This window comes from Caloenas nicobarica, chromosome 1 (genome assembly GCF_036013445.1).
Source record: "Caloenas nicobarica isolate bCalNic1 chromosome 1, bCalNic1.hap1, whole genome shotgun sequence".
Lineage (NCBI taxonomy): Eukaryota > Metazoa > Chordata > Aves > Columbiformes > Columbidae > Caloenas > Caloenas nicobarica.
This window is the reverse complement of record NC_088245.1, coordinates 105,760,278-105,782,389: the sequence shown is the minus strand read 5'-3', so window position 1 is coordinate 105,782,389 and position 22,112 is coordinate 105,760,278. Positions and strand designations below refer to the sequence as shown.

Here is a 22,112-nt window from a genome sequence, read left to right as displayed (position 1 = left end):
AACAGCCATGTCAGTCATGATAACAGTCTCTCTGCCCTGCTCCTCCCCACTAATCTGTCCCATGGAAAGACAATGTTGCTAGTAAAGTCTAAATCCTCTTAAATCCCAACATTAGATTGCAAAATAAAATTGGAGTCATCAAATTAAAGTGCAGGATGCACATGGAGCTGTAGAACATAAGATTTGCTACCACTCTGTGAGGCTAGATTATGCCGTGCCATGGATGACTTACATGCAACTATGTCATTAGGTGTAAATGAAGCTTCATTATCATTTAGCTGATAAGGTCTGTACCCCAAAATTGTTTTAGAAAACCCACACTTGACTTTCTGTAACATGGCAGTATATTATGCAGTAGACATTCTAAAGATCTAACATCTTAAGGATAGTGGAATTTTTCCCTATGAAAAGTCTACTGCAGAGGGTCTACCAGTGTTACCTATGTACTTCCTTGATCTTTTTTCCATGTTCTTCCCATAGAGCAAAAAACACAGGTACACAGAAGACAGAAAATTTTCACTCAGAAACCCTGAATTATAAAAGTGCTGTAGATTTGTTTCAGTAACTTATGCATGATGGTAATCATAACTCATAACGTGACCCAAAATCGTGTGTGGAGCAGTGGGGATGCAGGGGGAAGTTGACTCAGTGCTCTGTCATTCAGCACGATGACCACACCAGGAAGAATTTATTTTGGAAACTCCTGAGTAGCGCAGCTGGCATGGGAGGTAGTATTGCAAATAAACGTGCTCTTTTGACAGACAGTTCTCTTTGATTGCATAAGTAGGAGAGGGCTTCTAGATGTGCCAGCTCATCCTGTCAGCTACTTGTTCCTGAATGCAGGGGCTAGTAATCACCCCCAGAACAGCTGCACAAAGAGAGTAATCCAATAGCTTGAATTATCTCTGTTTTGTGGTGCCCTAAACAGCACAGTACTGCTCTCTGGCAGACACTTTCCCTACGTCCCTAATCATATTTAACAATTAAATCTAGGTCAAGAGTTGAAACAATGAAGACCTAATTATCTACATAACTGTAACATTTCTTGCACTGTGGAGATGAAGAGAGAAAAATAAATATTTTGAAAGACTTGTGGAAATTCTTCCTATGTTTCGTTGCATTTTGTATAGGAATACCAAAAATAGGTTGAGAAATTTATGAATTTGCACAAATCTCCTCCCTAGAATTTCAAGTGATTCTCTTGTCAAATTATGCAATATCTTCTAAAATCTTTGCATATTTAAAAAATATGAAGTAATCTGCCTTGTAACTATTTCTGTCTAAATGCACTGGCACTACATTTCAGAGCACAGCTCTACAACCTTATCAGGCCATTGGGAGTGTTTTCTGGAGCAGCAGGTAAAAAAAAAAAGTTACAACCCTTTACCTTCCTGACCAATATATTCTAGGTTCAATGCCATGGATCAATATCACAGTTGAGTTATATCACCTCCTGCTTCAAGCTCATATGGCTGAGATGCACTGAAAATATTAAAAGGGAGGGGGAGGCAATTAATGCAGAAAAAACCCCCAAATCTTAAATAAAACTTCCATTTTCTATTACTTTGCTAAAATAAGGTTTTTAGCAGATGCTAATTTTCTTAGCTGGCTGACAGCCTGAAATGAGTTTGTGGGAATCAGATAGCACAAATAGAGGGATTGGAGAGAATGTGAAGCCTCCTGTGAGGTTATTTAACATTTTCCTGATGTCCCAGGTGTCTGCAATGGGCCAGAGAAGATACAATCTTTGCCCCGGGAACATAAAATCAGTGCAGCAGTGTATGCAATGCAAAATCCAGTGTCATGCAAAATGTGACTGCCAGGAACAGGATTCTCAGTATCATCACACAGTGCTGCCACTACTTCCAAGTGCATAGGCCCCTACAAAATCCAATCCATGCAGAGATCATTGAAGGGTCGGGAGTGGATGAATCACAGGCATCTGGGGGGTGACATTATGTGGGTTCTGATTTTAACTGTCATTGTTTTTTCAGCAAACAAAATATACACATCTTAAGCTAATTTTATTGAATGCTGCTATAGCAAACCCCTCTTGTTGACTGCTCTCTGCAGAGGGCTTTAAAATAAAATTTATAGCTATTTAACTGTTTTGAAGCTCAAAGAGTGCAACTGGGACTGATCCTGACTAAAGTGTAGTTGTTTGCTGAATATAGGTTGGTGTAAAAGTAACTGCATTTTTTGCATTGTTGAAATTTGCCATTTGATATTGGAATATATTCTTAAATAAATATGGTTACATTATATGTAATTTTAATGTGCTTTTCTCGCTTTATGTTTTTTTGATACTGATTTATTTCTTGCTGTTTATTTTATATTTATTTTAGACTTTGGAAATTATGTTAGACAAAAAACAAATTCGAGCAATTTTCTTACTCGAGTTCAAAATGGGTCGTAAAGCAGCAGAGAGAACTCACAACTTCAACAATGCACTTGGCCCAGGAACTGCTGACGAACATGTACTGCAGTGGTGGTTCCAGAAGTTTCTGAAAGGAGACGAGAGCCTTGAAGATAAGGAGCATACTGTCCAGCCATTGGAAGTTGACAATGACCTATTGAGAGCAATCATCAAAGCTGATCCTCTTGCAACTACACGAGAAGTTGCCAAAGAACTCAGCGTCGACCATTCTATGGTCGTTCAGCATTTGAAGCAAATTGGAAAGGTGAAAAAGCTCAATAAGTGTGTTTCATGAGCTAATTGAAAATTTAAAAAATTGTTTTGGAGTGTCATCTTCTCTTATTCTATGCAACAACAATGAACTGTTTCTCCATCAGATTGTGACGTGCAACGAAAAGTGGATTTTACACGACAACTGGCAATGAACAGCTCAGTGGTTGGACCAAAAATAACCTCCAAAGCACTTCCTAAAGCCGAACTTGCACCAAAAAAAGGTCATGGTCACTGTTTGGTGCTCTGCTGCTGATCTGATCCACTACAACTTTCTGAAAGGGCCCAGTTCTTCTCCACAACCCCCAACTGCACGTCACACAACCAACACTTCCAAAGTTGAACGATTTAGGCTACAAAGTTTGGCCTCATCCGCCATATTCAACTGACTTCTCACCGAGTGCCAATTCTTCAAGCATTTTGACAGCTTTTTGCAGGGAAAACCCTTCAACAACCAGCAGGATACAGAAAACGCTTTCCAAGGGTTCGTCGCACATCCTGAAGCATGGATTTTCATGCTACAGGAATAAACAAACTTATTTCTCATTGGCAAAAATGTGTTGATTGTAATGGTTCCTATTATGATTAATCAAAATGTGTTCGAACATAGCTCTAATGACTTAAAGTTCATGGTCCAAAACTGCAATTACTTTTGCACCAACCTAATAACTTGGCTGTAACTGCTGACTTCTCAAAATATATGCACCTCTGAGAGCTGTTTTTACATCTCTAGTGTAATAGATTATATTTGCAGTGTTGAGTAGGACTGGGTTCCCTCACACAGGGTTTTATTTCTTTCTGCAGTACTCAAAGGTTTAGACCCGTTATCCAGATATAGAACCTCAGGCTCTACATAGCATGCTAGCTGAGATCAAAACACATCCCAAAGTAGTCATGTGAGCATGCAGCAAATATCTAAAAATAGGTTTGGACTCCTAAACTTATATGATTCATAGGTGGGTACATCAACCAACAACAACTCTGGCTTGATTTTCTATAACAACTCTAAGAGAATTAAATATAGATCTAGGAGTCTGCAAGCATGAGCATCCTAACTAATTACTCTAAGGTAAACTATGATGGAAATTTATGTCATGCTTATCACCACCAGTGAATGCAGCATGGCTTATCTCTCACTGAGAGAAAGATGAAGAGCCTCTTGCTTGCCATGGGCCGAGATAATTCCCAGAGCCAGAGGTAACATATGGGCCAGATACTCACTGACCCTTCCATGGCTTAACTGAGCATCCATATCCTACACCAAGCACCTTGTTTTAGTGAAATATGGACCGTGGGGCCTAGTTCCAGGTGACCTTCCACATTCTTTTCAGAAAGGGCAGGATTGGCATCTGGGAGCATTTAACACCATAAGCCAGTTTTGCCTCCAGTGTAGCGTATTTCCATGTTTTCCGTGTAGTGTATAGGGAGGAGGAATACCACTGTCACATAATACACACACCTTGCTTCTTACCCATTCATTACTGGAAGCAGTTCAAAACTCATTTTATGTAGACAGCAGTTTATATTTATGTGAGATTAACTTGACCTTGCTTTTATTAAGTTTGGAAATATGACAAAGCATCCTACACCACTGCTTCTCAGACATGCCTATGAAGTGCTTTAAACATTTACAGCACACTAAATGTTAAATATCTTGATGACAGGTGCAGTAATGAAAATGGAAGCATTGTAACATTCTCAATGTACTGAAAACAATCACTAAAATATTATTGTTTTTTCCTGCACAGCACAAGTAGAAATGACTGGCAGCACACAGATGCATCTAGCCCAGTATCTAGATAACTTTTGCTAATTGCTTCTGACTGAAGCAAATAACTTTTGCTAATTGCTTCTGAAACTGAAGTTTCTGTATTCTGGAACATTTTCTTCTTTATATGCCATGTTGGAGGTGCCAGATACCCCTCTATTACTGCTGTATGATACAAATGAGAAACAATGAGCTTTGTTTAGTACTCCATTGGAATACTGCTTACTGTGCTTCAGATTAGTTTGCATTTAGGTGTGGGAATTTTGCAAATGTGATATGACAGCTCAGAATATTACTCTTTCTGTACGGACAAATGTCAGGAAAATTATTCATCTGCATTCGGAACAGCACCCAACTGCACTATTGCCTCCGATAAGATGGTGTCTGATGTCATTCAAACAAATAGATGCATTCATTTCTTTCCCAGGGTGAAACAAGAAATATTTGCTAGTGACAGCATATTTATCACTCTGCTAGTGCTAGTTTCATCCTTGTATCCTATTATTTTTCTTAAACTGTTCAGGTATGCCAATTTGAAACCTTAATACATATTTACTTTCCATCCAAATATTACTGGGGTCTTCTCAAGGAATTTCTACAAGATTAAGTAAATGCGTGAAGTGTTATTATTCATTCATTTAACATCCTAAAGAACACAGCTGTCCTGAACCTGGATCAATAATAATTCCTTAATGAAAACGCAGGTCACAAACAGAATGTCCATTCAGAAACAACTGCCTTCTAAACTAATCTGCCTTACAGATAAGCAAACTCACTAAACAACCTTTTAAACAATTGCCGTCATGTTTACTCTCCACAATGTGAGAAAGGCAAAAGCTAAGAAGCATTCCCAGGAACAAATAAAACACAGTAATTACTTAAAAAAAAAATAAGTGCAATAATACAGTGTTATGTATCTTTGACTACCTATATTAAGCAATTAGTGGTGCACAGTAAGATGAATGTCAAATAAATACTGCAGATTATTTGCTACTGTTTATGCCTGTCCAATGCAATTCTGATTCTCTGCGTATGTCTCATTTCATCAGGTCATACCAAATCATGTTTTGTCAGTGTTTATTAATTCAGCCTAAATCCAGTCACATGACACACACATCAATGCACTTATTAAAAAATGATTTCCATAATTCCGGTTCTTTTAAAATTTGAATAGATACATCCAATTACCCAGTAACTTGCATGTCAAGGTTATTGCTTTTTGAGCATGTTTTTACTTAAGGAATTGAGCAGTCATTTAAAATACTATTACTTTTTACTTTTAAATTACACTCCAGAAACTACTGAGGAGTTGATTTCCTCTCCTTGTAAGAGGAGTGACTCAAACTGACTTTAATGGGAATTATTGAGGCATACCATTAAAGTTTCAGACAGCCTCAAATTTCCAACAAGACTAAGAAGTACTGCTGTTCCACTTGCAGACTATTTTGTGAAAAGTAAAAGCTTAGTGAAAGAACATAAGCAAATTTTCCTTCTACCCTGTTAAAAGTAAGTCTCATTTCAGTTGTACACACAGGATAACAAAAAGTCAAATATGTACATTGCGTTCTGTAAGCATAGTTACATCCAGAAAAAGAGGGAGTGAGGGGGGAAAAGGAGGATGAAGAGAAAAAAAAAAATAAAAGAAAAAAAAAGTTAACTGCTTTACCTGATACTGTACAACACTTTTCCAGTTTTAGAAATTCTCAGCAGCTTGTTGTCTGTCGTGACATCATGGAAGTTCGCTCCTTTCTCATTGGCAAAGAATAAATCTGGCTTCCAAATAGAGTCCAACATAGAGGGATCTAAATCCAAGGAATCATCTGGATATTCACTGTAAGCCAGACGTGAATCATTCCACTGCTGTCTCAAAAAAATGTTCACTCTGTAGTCCTACAGAAATGCCAGGTGAAAAGGTTACTAAGCCACTTACCAAAACTGAAAGCCCACTTTATCTTGCTTTATGCTCTTAGACTTACTACAGTACCAGTGTTACAGCAAAGTTTTGTTATCCTTTGAACGTAAGAGTTGTCATTTGAAAATAAAGCAGTCTAAATGCTGTATTGAACCAAACAAACACAACTGGTACATTTTCCAAATCAAAATTACTTCAGTGATGAAAAAATATTAACTGCAACCTCCAGTATTAAATATAACCCTCTTTCAAATGCTATAGATTAACTCAGAAGTACTTAGAAAGTCAAAAAGCATTGCAGCTAGATATACACAATTTCAACAAAGATTCTACAAAACTACCAATTTAAATAAATTGCTTCCAATATGTAAATCAATTATTTCTAATATACTCATGAATAGTTGCTAATTCCAGTGAAGCCAGATTTGTACAGAAGAAATTAAATCAGCACTTCTTATTTACTGTATCTTTTTAATATCTACCGTATGCTTTTCTCTGTGTGTGCCTTCATTCACTCCTGCCTCTCTGTATCCCATTAAAATTGTTCTAATTGCATTCTTCTGCTCAGTGGTCTGCTAGTCACAACTGGGAAAGGCAGCAATTACTTAGAGGTTCATTTAGAACCAACATTAATGCTGTGCCAAGAACTGGCTATTAAAGGCGAGTGTGGAAAGAGCTTTTAGGGTCTAAACTCTGTGGAGGGAACAAAAGATGCTAATGCATATTCTCCTTATCCTGAATTTCCAAAGTCAGTAAATAAGAGCTTCATCTAACTCACCTTTCCCTGCTATTTACCTGACATGTCTACCTGAAATTACAACATTTAACTTGCTTGTGAACACTCTCTTAGGAGTATAAATATTCTTCATTTATAAGGAAAATATTTAATAATATTTCTATCTGAAGGAATATGTTGTCGAATAATTCTTCCAACTGTATGAACTCCTCACATTTAGGATTTTCTTTATGGTAGTGGTAGTACATTAAAATGGCAGCACTGTACTTTTGACTCAGAAAATGGATGAGCTGACCTGGGTTTAGTTAGGCCATTGAAGTGCATAGTCTGAAGAACTTATCATCCGGAAATGTAAATAGATGTTCCCGGTCTAGTCAGAGCTGCAGAAAGCAGCTTGCCCAATATGCAGACTCTGTGAATGAGCCCCTCCAAGCTTCAGCATTTCCCACCATTCATTTTTCATTCAGTAGTGATGAGGTGTGCTGCTGCCCTGACATAATATTTCAACATTCAAACCAATGCAGTGTCTGAATCCAATAGAATGAGGCTTTTCCGTCTCACTAGGAAAACGATTTTTCTTGCTTTGTTTATCATTTTCTTTTTGCTGTTGGGTAAGTGTGAGTCAAAAGAGGAAAGTCTACTAATCGGAGCAAGACTCAAGAATAGTATATTTGTTAAAGATACTTGAAAAAGCCGGTATCTGTTTTTCACAAGCCACTGTACTTTTTATGATGGTATTGTTTCATAGAGTTAAAATAGCTACTTCCAGTTCAGAGCTTATAAAATGTTGTCGCATCTTGTGAGGATACACTAACACTAAGCATACTTTCCCTTGTTTCTTGGTCTTAGAAACTGAAAGCATCTTATAAGTTTATATGCGACAGTTTTAGTCATAAATCTAGGAAAGCACTTGATTTTCATTGTGCAGAAAAGAAAGCAGGACCTTTTAGCAGCAACTGCTGATAGAATAAAATTGCTACAACTAGTTGTGCAACTGCCTTTAGTTTTTCTTCGAAATAAGATATATAATGATGCCTATGGAAAGCAGAGGGATTTTTTCCTCCCATGACATAGAAATCATAAAGAAGTCAGATCAGTAAATTGTTTAGAAATATCTAAAAATAACACTGCTTTCATGAGCTTCAGTAGTTGGTGATTTAGACAACAAAAACCAGTCTGAAAAATCCTTATTCATAAAAGAGCTTGTATATGATGATATATATTATACCAAAAGCATAAATAATGCCAATAGGGTTACACTATATTTTCAATATGTACCTTCATAAATATATCAGAGCCATCATGCCAATGCACTTAGAAATGCTTTGTCTCTGCAAGTGTTATTGTTAGAAGCAAAACAACACTGAAATCTTTGTTTATGTCTGATAGGCTTTGCGTACATATATATATAAATATTTTAGCAAGAAATAAAAATAGAAATGTAATGAGCATGTCACAAAACCATCATTACTTTTTTCTGCTACACTTACGGTACAAGCAGTTGAGAGTGATGTGTGTTTACACAGTCAGACGTAATCCTGCAGAGTTTTGAATTTATTTTTCATGTGCTAACATTGTGACTAACTTCTGAAGAAAAAAATCTCCTGAGAACGATATCACAACATGGAGCTCAGGCAGACTACAGTGTGCATTTTGCAAACTCCTGAGGGTAGAAGTGGGTGGACTGTAGTAGTACACTCCTACACGACCACGAGTACACCTGCTCCACAAATGCTTTCTGACAGCACCACTGCTCTGAACACGGAGTGTGGACCTGAAGATTCAATCTCAGTTGAAACACTGATGCCAGCGATAGCTCAAGGCAAAACAGTTTTCCTCTGTTCTCAAGCCATAAGATCAGTGTAATACTAACATACTAAAGGAATATTCATCTGATTAGTTTTAGAAGATTTATCTCAAGATTTAGGGACTCAATTCACAGATATACTTATTTTGTGTTACAGGAATCTAGACAGAAACAGTCTTTCAGCAAATTGATGGCCACCAGATTCACTGACCAGAGCTTCAGTCTCAGACCCTGCTGTGGTACGGGGTGCCAGGGAGCCCCGCTCCTTCAGTGCTACTTTCTGTCTCTGAACTGATGCTTGTCTTAGATCTTAGCCTTCCTCCCACCTCAGGTGTTGAGTCGGATGTCTGAGGCAAACAGCAGCAGATACATTTGGTCTTCCATGCATAGGAAGGGATTGCCAAAGACGCTATTCTCTCTCTCTAAATGTATGAGTACTAACTAAAAAGTAGTGGTTTATTGACCTATTTCAAGGCCTTGTGACAGAAAAGCACTTGGTCACCTATGTATCAAAGCATGCAAGGTGTTTCCAATGGCTTCAGCAGGAGTCTCTTATGCAGTTGAAAATACACATATGAATTAATCAGGATCTAACAAGCTAATTTGTAATAATGGTTGGTGGGGGGTTTGGGGGGTCTTTTGGGGTTTTTTGTTTGTTTTGTGGGGTTTTTTTGGTTTTGTTTTTGTTTTTCTACTGGCAAGATAATATCATGCAGCCAACCACAGACAAGTTTTATTACTCCAAAAATTTTAAAAGGAATGGCAATTTTTTCTGCTAACATAAGTACTCAAAACACAACTGGAGTTTGACGCATTTATCCCAACAGAGAACCTGCTGCATAGTGTCAGTCATTGATTACAGGGCATAATGACAATGTCCTCACAGTTAGTCATTTCTGTAATTAACAACTAGCTTGTCAATGTATAAACTGATCTTACCTTCTCCTACAGCTGATAACCAAAAAATCCTGGTCATTAGCAAAACTGAACATCTGAACTCTCTGGGAATCTGCCCCGCCTGATGTAGATTACTCATCTGTGATACTCAACTGCAGTCATGCTGTACAGTGAATATTCTGCTGAATACTGCATGTGTGAATGCTTCCAAAAATAGACACAGAGCTTACTGGCATAACTGCTTTATTCAGTGAAGTTACTCAGGAACAGCTTTTTCTCTTTCTTTGCAAGTTAGCACTTAAATGTGAATTAAGTGAATTAATGAAGAAAATTTCCGACAATTTCATCTTGACTCTAGCCCTTTTTTTTTTTTTTTTTACTATTTTTATTTTGGTATAATATATTTCATTCTAATATGGAAGAAAACCATTTATTTTGGAGAAAAAAATAATAAATTGTGATACTGTCCCATACCTGCATTATAGCACAGAAAGACTATTACATATGTATTTTGCTTCCCTAGATCTTTGGAAATAAAACTCACGAAGACTCTATTGAATCCATTCATTTGGAGAAAACCAGCACAAAATCCTGCTTTATTTCTGAATGAAAGTTTTTAGCTTTTAGAAGAATATACTGGACGTAAGAATTGTGCTGGCCTTTCACACAGGAATGAGTTTCATCCTGGTGTCTATCCTAATCAGAAAACAGAAGCAACTCCTGCCAATGTTATCGAGAACCTGGCTTACTGAATTTAGGAGGTCTGGGACTGTATTCCTGTTTGCCATGTTTATTTCTCATGCTGAAAGCTTCTCTAAGCAAGTTTTCCTCTCCCAAATTTCCAATGAGCTGCTGTAGATCATCCAAGTTATATTCTGATAATGACCCTTCAGTTCATATATATGGTTTCACTGAACATTCCTGTCCTCTGGGACAGGAATGTCTCTATTGAATTTACAGTGCAGGTTTTTAAATGAATCTTTTAGTTCTGTGTCAAAACCATCAAGAGCATTTTGTAGGAAAAATGAATCCTAGGAGTCAAACAAAACTCATTATTTATCACAAGGGATGCCAACATTTTTATCACATGGTTACATCTGTTTCAGAAAGGCAAAGTAAATGGAACAGTAATTGGTGTCTGCCTCTCAGAGCAGTTTTAAGACATCCTAAAACTAGACGCACTAGTCATTAAAGAAGTGACAGCATTAAGAAAATCAATATCAAACCATTGAACAACATCTAAGAGAAATCTTTCCACAATTTTGGCAGATATTATGAACAAAGCAAAATAAGAAAGCCAATAGTCTTTGTTTTCATCTACTTGAATATTTGGCTGTTTTCAGCAGAATGTGTTAATGAACATTGGAAAGGTGCACATTAACATATTTGATAGAAGGTAAAATGCAATGAGGGGATTTAATCAAAGCAATGAAGGAGTCTAATTAATGCAATCAGCATTAGGTCGTGCAAATATTTTCATTGAATGCCATCTTGTAAAGCCAGTGACGTGCAGGATTGTTGCTATTTAACGTTATGCTGATGCCTCTGCACACTAGGATTAACAGACGTGGCTGGGTAAAAAAAAGCTACATTCATAGCTATCTTCCTGAACACATGTTTTCCAAAAAAATGAAAAGGAAGCCTGTTGATAATTATGTTACATCAATATATGGGGTTTTTTCCTGTCATTTTTAACTTGATTTTAGTTTTCTTTTAAGGTGTTTCTAAAATATTACAGGTACATACTCTAAAGTATTAACTTATCAGTTTATTTTATAGCTCTGTTATAGCTTGTCATTTATAGAAGAGTCTTTCCCACACTATTTAAGAAAGCAACCTACCCCAGCAATAACTTACCCTTTATCTCTGGAAAACACTAAATAACAGAGTGGGTTTTTAAATAAAAATATTTAGGACGAGAAGGTTTGAGTTGCCACATTCCTTAGGCAGCACTTTCTAAATTATGACATAAATTACACTGAATTTAAATGAAGTATATGAATATTAAATAAAATAATTAAGTTGATCTGAATATCTGCTTTTCATAAGGTAAGGCTTGCAAGGCAGTATCTATCCCATTAAAAAAAAATACTTCTTTGGTATACCTTAAGTCCTTTTGTGGGTAGCAATTGTGTTTTTATTTACCAAGAACTCAGTCCTACAGGATGCTAAGCACCTTTATTGCCTCTGGCTTCAGCAAATACAGAGTGACCTGGATGCTGTGTAGGAATCCTCAGAAAGCAGAGTTGTGAAACTGCATTGTAATTGCTTTAAAAGTGTCTATAGCTGTTCATAGTGTTCTGAGGCAAAGAGAATAACTCTTGCAAAGTTTCAATGAAGCTGACAGCATCCATTTTTAGTTTATTTTGTGGCCATGGTGACTTGAAAAGTTCAAAGTCAAGCTGGAATTTGTCACTAGGCCCTTTCTAGAATGGGTTCAACCCACTTCTTATATACGAGCACCTGATAGTTATTACGGGTTTATATTCTTATTATAAGAAAGTCATCAAAAACCTCTCTGTGGACTAACCCCAGCAGACAGGTGTACCTATGCTAAAATAAATAACTGATCTTTTTTGTTAATTGTTTGAAAAAGAAGATTTAAAATCCCAGCATCTTTTTAAATAGACTCAAAAAATATTTTTCACTTTTCTTAGCAAATATTGGGGAGGAAAAAAGAAAATTTACTTCTCAACTAAAAAAATAAAAAGGTTGGACAAAAAAATTACTTTCTTTTTTTTAGCTTGACTTCATAATCCTAAATTTTGACAGTTTTTAAGAGAAAAATCTCGTCTTGAAATGGAAAATTGAACTATTTATTTATATATATATCTCACAATTAAAACTAATATTTTAATTTTGGCCTTGTTTTTTTGGCTGATAATATCCTTTGAATTCAGTCAAAATACATGTTTCGGTCAGCTGGGATCCCATAATTTCCTAGTACCAATTTAACTCTCAAAATACCTAAGTCTGCTATAGTTTTATATTTTAGTCATTTCACTCAAGTTATGCATTCACTTTGGTTAACTGAGGTGGCTGCAAAAGTTAAACAAGACTGTTCTGGTAGCTCTGTCAGCACAGTCTGCAGCAGCAGCAGATAATTCAGCATATGGTGTAAGACCCACTCAAAATATGGAGTACTTGGCAGGGAGCCCACAGCTGAGCTCCAGCCATTCCTCTGCCTCATCAGTGCTAACAAAACCTGACAAAGCTGGTTTGCACACACCTGTATTTGCTGCCATCACAGTCACTACAGACTGTGGTGCAGTCACTACGTATGTACATTTAGACTTGGTAGCTGAGCTTAATAATTTATATATCTCTTTATATATTTATTTTATATTAATTTTATTTTAATTTTGCTGGCAGGTTTTTGGTAGCTTAATAACTAGGCAAATGTCCCCACGTCCTGAGCTTCTCTATTCTACATCATATCCCACTCCTTCACAAGATGGCTTCAATGACCAGTCCCACTCACCATTGTAGTTTCTGCTATTGAACCAAAGCTGTTGATAAATATGTTGCAGGTAACATTTACAGGAGGACCTGCAAGTTGAACAATAAATAGAAAAATTGACAGGTTGTGTTCATGATACATATTACGTATTGTTGTTCTCTCGCCAGTAGCATCATAGCACTTACCATTGTGGTTTCTGTGACTGATCCAAAACTGTTGATAAAAATATTGCAAGTAACGTTTACTGGAGGACCTGTGGAATGCAATAAAAATGTTGCAATATACATTGAAACAAAAGTACAGATTCCTCAGCCTCCATACAATCTGGTACAGATGTGGCTGAAAACAAGTAGAAAGTGAGTTTCCCAAACAGATCATGTAAATATCGATCAAAAGAAAAAAATCAACACTAATCTAATTAATTTAGTTTCATGGGAAGTTGTTATATAAATACACAAATCAACATCCTTCCATTTAAGGATTTATGAGAAGAGTTGAGTGAGAGCATGACAGCTTTTTCTTTATCCACAGTACCAGTGCAGTATGTGCTTTAGCATTGCAACCATTCCTCTCTCCCTTCCTTCTCAGACTTAAAATTGAAAGATTACCTCCCTATACTTACTCCACTCTGTATGCAAAGGCTTGCTACTGAAATCCTCATACTTTTAACATTGACCCAATGGACTTAGACAACCATCTATTTGTGTACCTGATTTGGAGATGTCTGCTTTGCCATAAACAAATATTTTAGTAATATCTCTTCTGGCTTCACACAGCTTTCATTAAACAGCTAATCATAATCTCTTCCCTCCCACCTCGTTTCCTGCTATTCAGCAGTCACTGACGTGTAGCAGAATGAATGGGGACTTAATATTTAATTAGTTGTTTATTAGCCTCCTAGGTTTTTTTAGGCATGGTGAAATAAACAGGGGTCTTCAACTGCATCAAAAAGGATTAATGCTAAATGCGTGAGTTTCAGTGACACAAAATTTGATACAAGCATTGAGTATCAAGTACTTCCTTCTCTCTTTTCTCATTATTACTTTAAATCACATAATTTTTCTTATTTAAAAAAATGTCAGTGCACAGAATATAAATACCAACATTTAATTTCATATTTAGAACTGTGATTGCTTTTAAAAAGATGGAAACATTATTACTTTAAAAAAAAAAAGGAAAGATAATGTGCCCAGTGAAATTCAGTACACTATCAGCTTCCTCAGTGCTAGACCACCCACCTTGAAAGAAATAAACATGTTGGTTTGGGGAAGAAAAAACATAACGGCCATATGTTTTGAGGCTGTTAAATTCCAATGAAGTGTGTTGTTCAACTCCGTTTTTGTAACAATTATTTTTAAAAAAACACTTCATTTTTACATTGTAAAAATGTTTTCACTTTCAACACCAAGCTAAAACAAGACAAATAATCTTCTATTCTCCCTCCATAGTATCATTTTTTAGAGCTTTTTACTTGGTGATACTTCTGCTAGCTGGGCAGCTTGACCAACCTATTTCTCTACATCTAAACGAACAGAATCACTGAATCATTAAATTTGGAAGAAACCTCTGGAGATGACCCAGTGCCCCTAGTCCATCTAGTTCCAGAGCAGGGTGTTCAGGACCATGCACCATCAGGTTTTGAATATCCTCAAGGATGGACACTCCACAGCTTCTCTAGGCAACCTGTGCTGATGCTCAGTCACCCTCACAGTAAAAGGTTTTTCTTATATTTAAGTGAAATGTCCTGTGTTTCTGTTTGTGCCCACTGCTTCTTGTCCTGTAACTGGGCACCACTGAGAAGACTCTGGTTACATCTTCTTTACTTACCTCCCATCAGTTATGTGTGTACATGGATAAGAGCCTCTCAAACCTTCTCTTCTCCAGTCTAAGCGGCCTCATCACTCTCAGCCTCTTCTTATATGACAGATCTTCCCGTCCTTTAATCACCTCTGTGATCCTTGCTGGGCCCATACCAGTAAGTCTATGTCTCTCTTGTACTGGGGAGTCCAGAGCTGGACCCAGCACTTCAGATGTATTTCACCAGTGCTGAGCAATGCTCTGCCTAATGCAACCCAGAAGGCTGTTGACCTTCTTTGCTGAGAGGGCACATTGCTGGATCATGTTCAGCTTGATTCCCCATGGCCTTTTATGCAAAGCTGCATTCCAGCTGGTCGTCTCCCAGATTGTTCCTCCCCAGGTTCAGGACTGCGTTTCCCCTTGCTGAACAACAAGAGGCTCCTGTTGACCCATTTCTGCAGTCTATCCAGGTCCCTCCGTATGGCAGCACAACCCTCTAGGGCATCAACCATTTCTTCCAGTCTTGTATCTTCTGCAAACTTGTTGAGGGTGGACTCTGTCCCATCACCCGGGTAATAAATGCGAATGTTAAAACAGTGCAGGCCCAGTATCAACCACTGAAGTACACCAGTGACTGGCCTTCAGGTGGAATTTGTGCTGCTGGTCAAAACCCTTTGAGCATGGCAACTCAGCCAGTTTTCCATGTACCTCATTGTCTATTTAACTAGCCTGTTCCAATAGTTTGTCTATGAGGATGTTGTGAGAGACAGTGCCAAAATCCTTGCTAAAACTGAGATGAACAATATCCACTGCCCTCCTCTCATCCATGAAGCTAGTCAAGTCATTGTAGAAGGCTATTATCCTGGTCAGGAATGATTTCCCCTTCATAAATCCATGCTGACTACACCCAGTCATCTTCATGTCCTTCATATCCGGAAATGTCTTCAAGGAGGATTTACTCTAAGCTTCGAGGTAAGGCTGACCGGCCTGTAGTTCCTCAATCCTCCTTCTTGTCCTTCTTGAAAATAGGAGCGACTTTTTTTTTTTTTTCCTGTGATGAGGAACCTCCTGCAGTTGACATGACCTTTCAAAGATAATTAAGATTAGCCTTACAATGCCATCAACCGGATCCCTCAAAACTTCTGGGTGCTTCCTTTGTGGTCCCATGAACTTGTCTGTGCCCACTTTGCCTAAATGCTCTATAGCCTGATTCTTCTCCACTGAGATTTCCTTCATCTGGACTTTCCCATAAGGTCTCAGGGGCATGGGATTCTTGGAAATCCGGTCTCGTCAGCAAAGACAGAGGTGAAGGAGTCATTGAGTGATGTGGCATTTTTTCCATGCTCTTTGTCGACTTCTCTTTAATCTCATGACGTTGTCTTGCAAAAGTCACCATAAGTGAGCACCACAGCTTTCAGTCCTTAAGTGTCACCAGAACTGAGTAAAGATGCTTACCTATGACAGGATCTGCACGACTGCGCCACAGACTGCTGTTCAGACGTACACTAAGTGTGCACATGCTAGAGCACTGTATCTTATAACAAAGCAGATATCTCCCTCCATTTCTCTACTCAATTGTGTAACATCTTTTATTTGGCTTCTGCTGGTAGAAGTGGAATAGTATAAGAATTCAGTAAACCTAAGTACTGCCAGCAAAACCAGTCAAGTTCTCTTCATCCTCAGAGTTTTCTGGAAAGAGTTTTGTTGGTGAGATGTCGCAAATTCAATTTTTTTCTGATCATTTACATTTGTTTATAAACATCACAAGTGTAATGCAAGATTTGCAACCAAATGAGAACAGAAGATACTTATCAGAGGATCTTAAAAAGCAACATTTGATCATAAAACTTACAGATTCTAAGCTAAAAGTCCAGCTTTGTCTTAAAGTCAATCTGCAAGTGATGGGGTTTCTAAATACGCATAGGACACACAAGCCAAATGAAGTAGATAAGAAAAAGATAACTAACTGATCACTGAGATTTGCAGTTATTTTATTCTTTTTTTATAGATTTTTTTTCTATTGCTGATATTATTCCAGTGGGGAGGGAGGATATAGGTGTTGTACATCTTAAGGAAAAGTGCATTTTAAAGAAGGCACACCACATCACTTTTTCCAATGAAATATTTCACATGCGCCATCCTATAAGATTTTTCTAACTGAATAGTTAATTTAAAATGAAAGCAGTAAACTTCTATGAAGTATAGCCAAGGTTTGAGAATATAATCTAAAACTCTTCAAAAGCAATGGAAAAATTTAATCTGGATTTACTGCCTAAAATCTAAAAAGAGCTGAAAAAAGAAATTAAGCAAAGTATACTTTATAATGAAATTCTTTTTTCCCCTTCATTTTTCTTTTGTCACTTCCAGTGCAACAAGGTATGATAACAGTTCAGATGTCTTTCAGGTGCATCCAAGATAATCAAAGCAATTTTTGAGTGATAAGGAAAATGTCTGTTTCTTGAAAGGACTCAGGAGAAAAAAAAACAAACCTAAACCAAAACCAGGTAGCTAATGCTCAGATCGACCAGAAAGCAGATGCCTGGTATTCTGAAAAACAGCTGAGATATTGCTTCTGTTCCCTGCAGCTCCCCTCCACCTACTTCCCCAGAGGGTCTGCTGCTGCTGCCTATCAATGGAACTCTCCAATACACTACCTTCTTGAAAAGCCCTGACATTATAACATGTCAAACACCTCCTGTGATTTCACGGTGTTTAGCGTTTACAAAACATCCTCAGCGCTCATCTGTTTACCTTACCCATAAGAAACCTGAATATACTGGATATTCCCCTGAATTTGCTGTCGCATAATTGCCTCATACTTCCTCTATCAAATGTGGCTGTGACCTTGCTGCTGTCTGGTTAGGGAGTGAATCCATTCCTTGTCAGCTGCCAGGGGAGGGAATCCATCCCAACATGTGGAGAAGTCCCCAGGTTGAGTACAGAGTGTTGAAAGCTGTACACTGAGCCCCATCCATCTGCTGACTGCAGCTTATGCTGAATATTCTGCAGTATTGATAATACCCCAAAGGTTCCCTCATTTGGTAGCTTCTTGAGAAAATTTACTTGTATTCTGGCCCTGGAGAGCATTCTAGCTGCAACTAATAATATCTATATTGTCAAATCCACCCCAACTCTGCCTTTTTGGTGTACGGTTTCCAGGCTGCAGCTGGTAGCCTTTTTTCCTTTGCATTAATTTCAGCCATATGGCTAAAATGTCCTTAGTGGGAATACTATAACTGTACAAGAGGTTTAAAATTATACCTGTGCACTTGCCAGTTTTATTTCTTATGAGTATTTATTCAGGGATACTGTAAGGCAAACTAAAATACAGTGCACACACAGAAAACTGTGGGCAAAGACAAGATATGTGGAAGCAAAAATGAGAGATAATGAAGCAGAACCACTTCATGGGGTGACAGCAAAAATATTGGCAAGATATTTACAGATCTGTGAAGAATCTTGTTTCTTTTTATGAAATATTTTTGATCCACCTTCTGATTTTTGCCCATGTGTCAATGGAAGGAGTCGCTTCCCACCATCTCAGATGGTTTATTTCATCCCATATGCAGCAGAGAAAGGTGAACTGAACTGCCCTTCTCCCCTTACCATAGAGGGCAGGATAAGCATCAGGACTATTTGAAAACACTAAAATCCATCCTGCTTGAGTATAGGGATAGAACATGGATCCAGGAACAGGACCAAGTGGCAAAGCGAAGAGGCGGTGATCACACCAGGGACTGAGCATTCCTTCATTTGTGGAATGGGCATTTTGTGTCTGCGCGTAAACAAGGGAGGGGATCAAAATGTAAGTGAGAGCAGGACAAAGACCCACATGTTGACCTGAGCACTGGTAACAGATCCCAGGACAGTAGAGGAGGGTAACAGAGCTTGCTGGGGATGGTTTTTTAATTGCCAGCTCTGGAGGCAGCTGGGATTTAGCAACCATTTCTCCTCAAGCAAACTGAATAGCCTCCAACATCCAGCACAGTCATCATAAGAGTTAAAACAGAGATAACCCCTACAATGGGTCTGCTTTTGCAGCTGAACTACTAAAAGCACCTGAATTACAACCTCAAGAGCTTGCCAGTGCATCTCTTCATGGCCCTGCAGGCACATCCCTGTAAGTCAGACAGCAAAGCTGAACTACTGCTGGGACGCCTCAGCTGGCCGTGGTCGTTAGGCAGGAGCATATTGTTCATCATCCTTGATTACTCCCGGTTCAGAGTGAGGCAGGCAAGGTAAGGACTAGAGAAGCATTATCAAAGGCAGTTCAGCCAGTCCTTTGGCCAGGGAAAGGCAGCTTTGATGCACTAGAAAAGTTCCTCTGAGCCACAGGGATCCTGCAGCTACTCCAAAGCAGTGCATCTTGCACACTTTTTTTCAAGGATCTGTATAATGCATAGTCCAACCCCTGATGAGAAAATCCACATGATTTAATAAGTTTGCTTAAGGTTCTGGTAGGAAAGCAGGAGGTAGACCGCAGGTAGTCTTTATTGCAAGTACCTAGGTAAGCCTTCTCCTCTCTTTCCTTCTCATTCTGCCTTTGGGCAAAACCAATGTTTTCCTCATTTTAAACATCATCATCTCATTAGAGTGGTAACAGCAAGGGAAAAGTAACAGTCACAGCAGGCAAAATTGATGACTCCAGGACAACAAAGTTACCCTAAGGCTTACAAATGAAGGTGACATTTCTTGTTGGGGAGTGATGCCTTTTATTTGTGAGGTTGTCTTCCTATGGGATTTCCGTGGAGTGAATCATCCTGAGTCCCTGAGTATAATCATGCCCAGTAAACAGATAATTCCTTCTTCTTTAGAATTATTCACCACAATCCAATATATCACAGGAATTATTATAATTTTATCATTCATTGATGACAATTCTACCTACTAAACAAATAAACAAAAAAATCCTCCAGACACCAAAAGAAAACCAACAAGAGCAAAGATATCAGGAACCTTCGAAATGCAGTAATTGTATGGTACTTTACACTAATGCAATTTGCTGGAAAAATGAAATAAAACAAAATTATTGTTCTGCTTCATCAAGCTAGAACCAACATCCTCTTAAAGTTCATCTGTCATATAAAATAACTTAGCTTGCTGAGAATGCCATGTCTCCTGGTGGGAATGTGGCAACAATTTTGGGTTCTTACTGTTGCATCTGAGACTCAGAATCAAATTCTGTGATATCAGTATACATTTATGATCAACAGAATAAGGCTAAGAACCACAAAGACACTTACAGAGCCAGAGCAAGGCCTACAGAGATATTCAGATGTCTAAATCCTTTTTAGGACTCTCATTCCCACTGATATCAGTGAGCCCAAATACTACCAAGTATCTGAGGAATGTATGTGAGCAGCACCACTTCTGGCAATGGTATTTACAGACTGGAGGAGACACAACATGCCCTACCCAAAGCAGAAGAGGTAAGAGATAGAGGCAACACTGAATGGAATCAGCAGGAAAGCATTACAGATAGAGGAAAGTACAATTTTTCCCCAGTTCCAGATGTGTATTTCCAGAAATGCACATGTAGGCACACACAGAAATACAAATAAACAAAATGGCATCAAGAGAACTCATATTTTACATCAAGATTTAAGCTGCTTCCCTTCACTTGGTTAACTTGAGAAAACATCTGAGAAAAAAATCCAGCCTTCTGAAATGACCTGGATATAAAATGGGCATGTCCCTTTCCAAAACTGAAAGCTCTTCTTCAGCAAAATACCACTGAGGAGTCAAAAGACAAATACTCCAGTGATTGTCAGATCGAGGTGATTACAGAATGAGTCACATAAAGAAAATATCTCTGGAGTAAGTACAGCTAAAGCCATCTATATATATACATTGACACAGTCTGAGGTCAAACAGTGAGTAATCAATTTCTGAAGTGGTACGTGAGTTTTCATCTGTTGGACCATTGCTGAATGTGGCAGGAGCCATGCCAGTAAAATCCTATCAACTTTTCATGGAGGAGAATCCCTGCTAATATGCACTTTTTTGTGGCTTAATGCATTTGTGAAAATTTTTGGATTGGCATGCTTCACATTCAGCGAACGCCTCTGTCCACAGACCCAAATCTGGAAGGTAAGTCTCACATTACAAAACCTCTTCAGTTCCCCATTTGGCATTGCCAGATAGTCTATATAACGTGTTCATTCTTCCTTGCCTTTTTCTGCTGAGGCTGATAACAGAAACATATATTACTGTCAGCTCTGGGGTGCAGTGGGACATTTCCACATAGGTTATCTAACAGACACTGCATAAGAACAATTTTCAGGCACTATTTTGTTTCACTCCACAAACCAGGAGCTCAGAAATGAAAAGCCCTTTAAAACAGTTGACATGCTCCTGATTTACACAGCTAACCTGAGCCAGTCTATGAAGAATATATAGCCACAGCAGTCACAATGGATTGTGCAATTGCACTGGAGTTGGCTTTCATGTAGGTAGTTTGAGGGCTGCTACCAAGGTAGTCGTGGCAGGCTGGAATTCACTGGAGGCCATTAGCCTCAGGTGTTATACCTTGTGCTGAGCTCTGTATCATCTCTGTGTGGCACAGAGCACCTCTGAGCAAATTACTTGAAAGCTAACTCAGATATTTCTACGTAAGCCTCAGTCACGCTTGTGAGTGTAGCCAGTGCCAGAGCCTTCCATGTGCAAATGAGTCTGTGGGAATAAATTTTAAAAACAGTGAATCAGAAATCAACAACTGGAAACTTCCCATTGGAATTATAAGCCTACAGTGCAAAGTTACTTAGTACTCATGTCAACTTTTCAAATATTCAAATACATGCTTTAATTCTTCATGTGACCATCAAACTATATTTTTTCTTTCTGAGCTCTCCACTCTTCTTTCAAATGTCTCCATCCCAAAACATAATAAGCACCTCACTGCAAGGCAACTGTTTCTGAAGTCTTTCTTCTTCCAATGCAATAGAGCACAGGGCAGTATTTGGGGAAAATGAAGTGTTTGCTTTTCTTATTACATGAAAAGATCCAGGCACCTACTTCTTTTCTTATCACAAAACAATGCTCACTAAAGT

General features: G+C 38.2%; 1 protein-coding gene across 2 annotated transcripts in view; it reads right to left on the bottom strand.

Moving 5' to 3' along the window:
- The window catches only part of GLRA2 (glycine receptor alpha 2), a 124,737-nt gene that overhangs the window by 89,577 nt on the left and 13,048 nt on the right, over positions 1 to 22,112 (bottom strand). The window contains exons 3-4 of one of the 2 annotated variants that reach the window (XM_065641219.1): positions 13,452 to 13,519; positions 6,121 to 6,344 (exon numbers count right to left, since the gene is read on the bottom strand). In XM_065641219.1, the coding sequence (XP_065497291.1) occupies positions 6,121 to 6,344; positions 13,452 to 13,519 (292 nt within the window). Of the gene's footprint in view, positions 1 to 6,120; positions 6,345 to 13,287; positions 13,356 to 13,451; positions 13,520 to 22,112 lie in introns of both variants that reach the window. The other variant, XM_065641213.1, reaches the window with a different exon arrangement.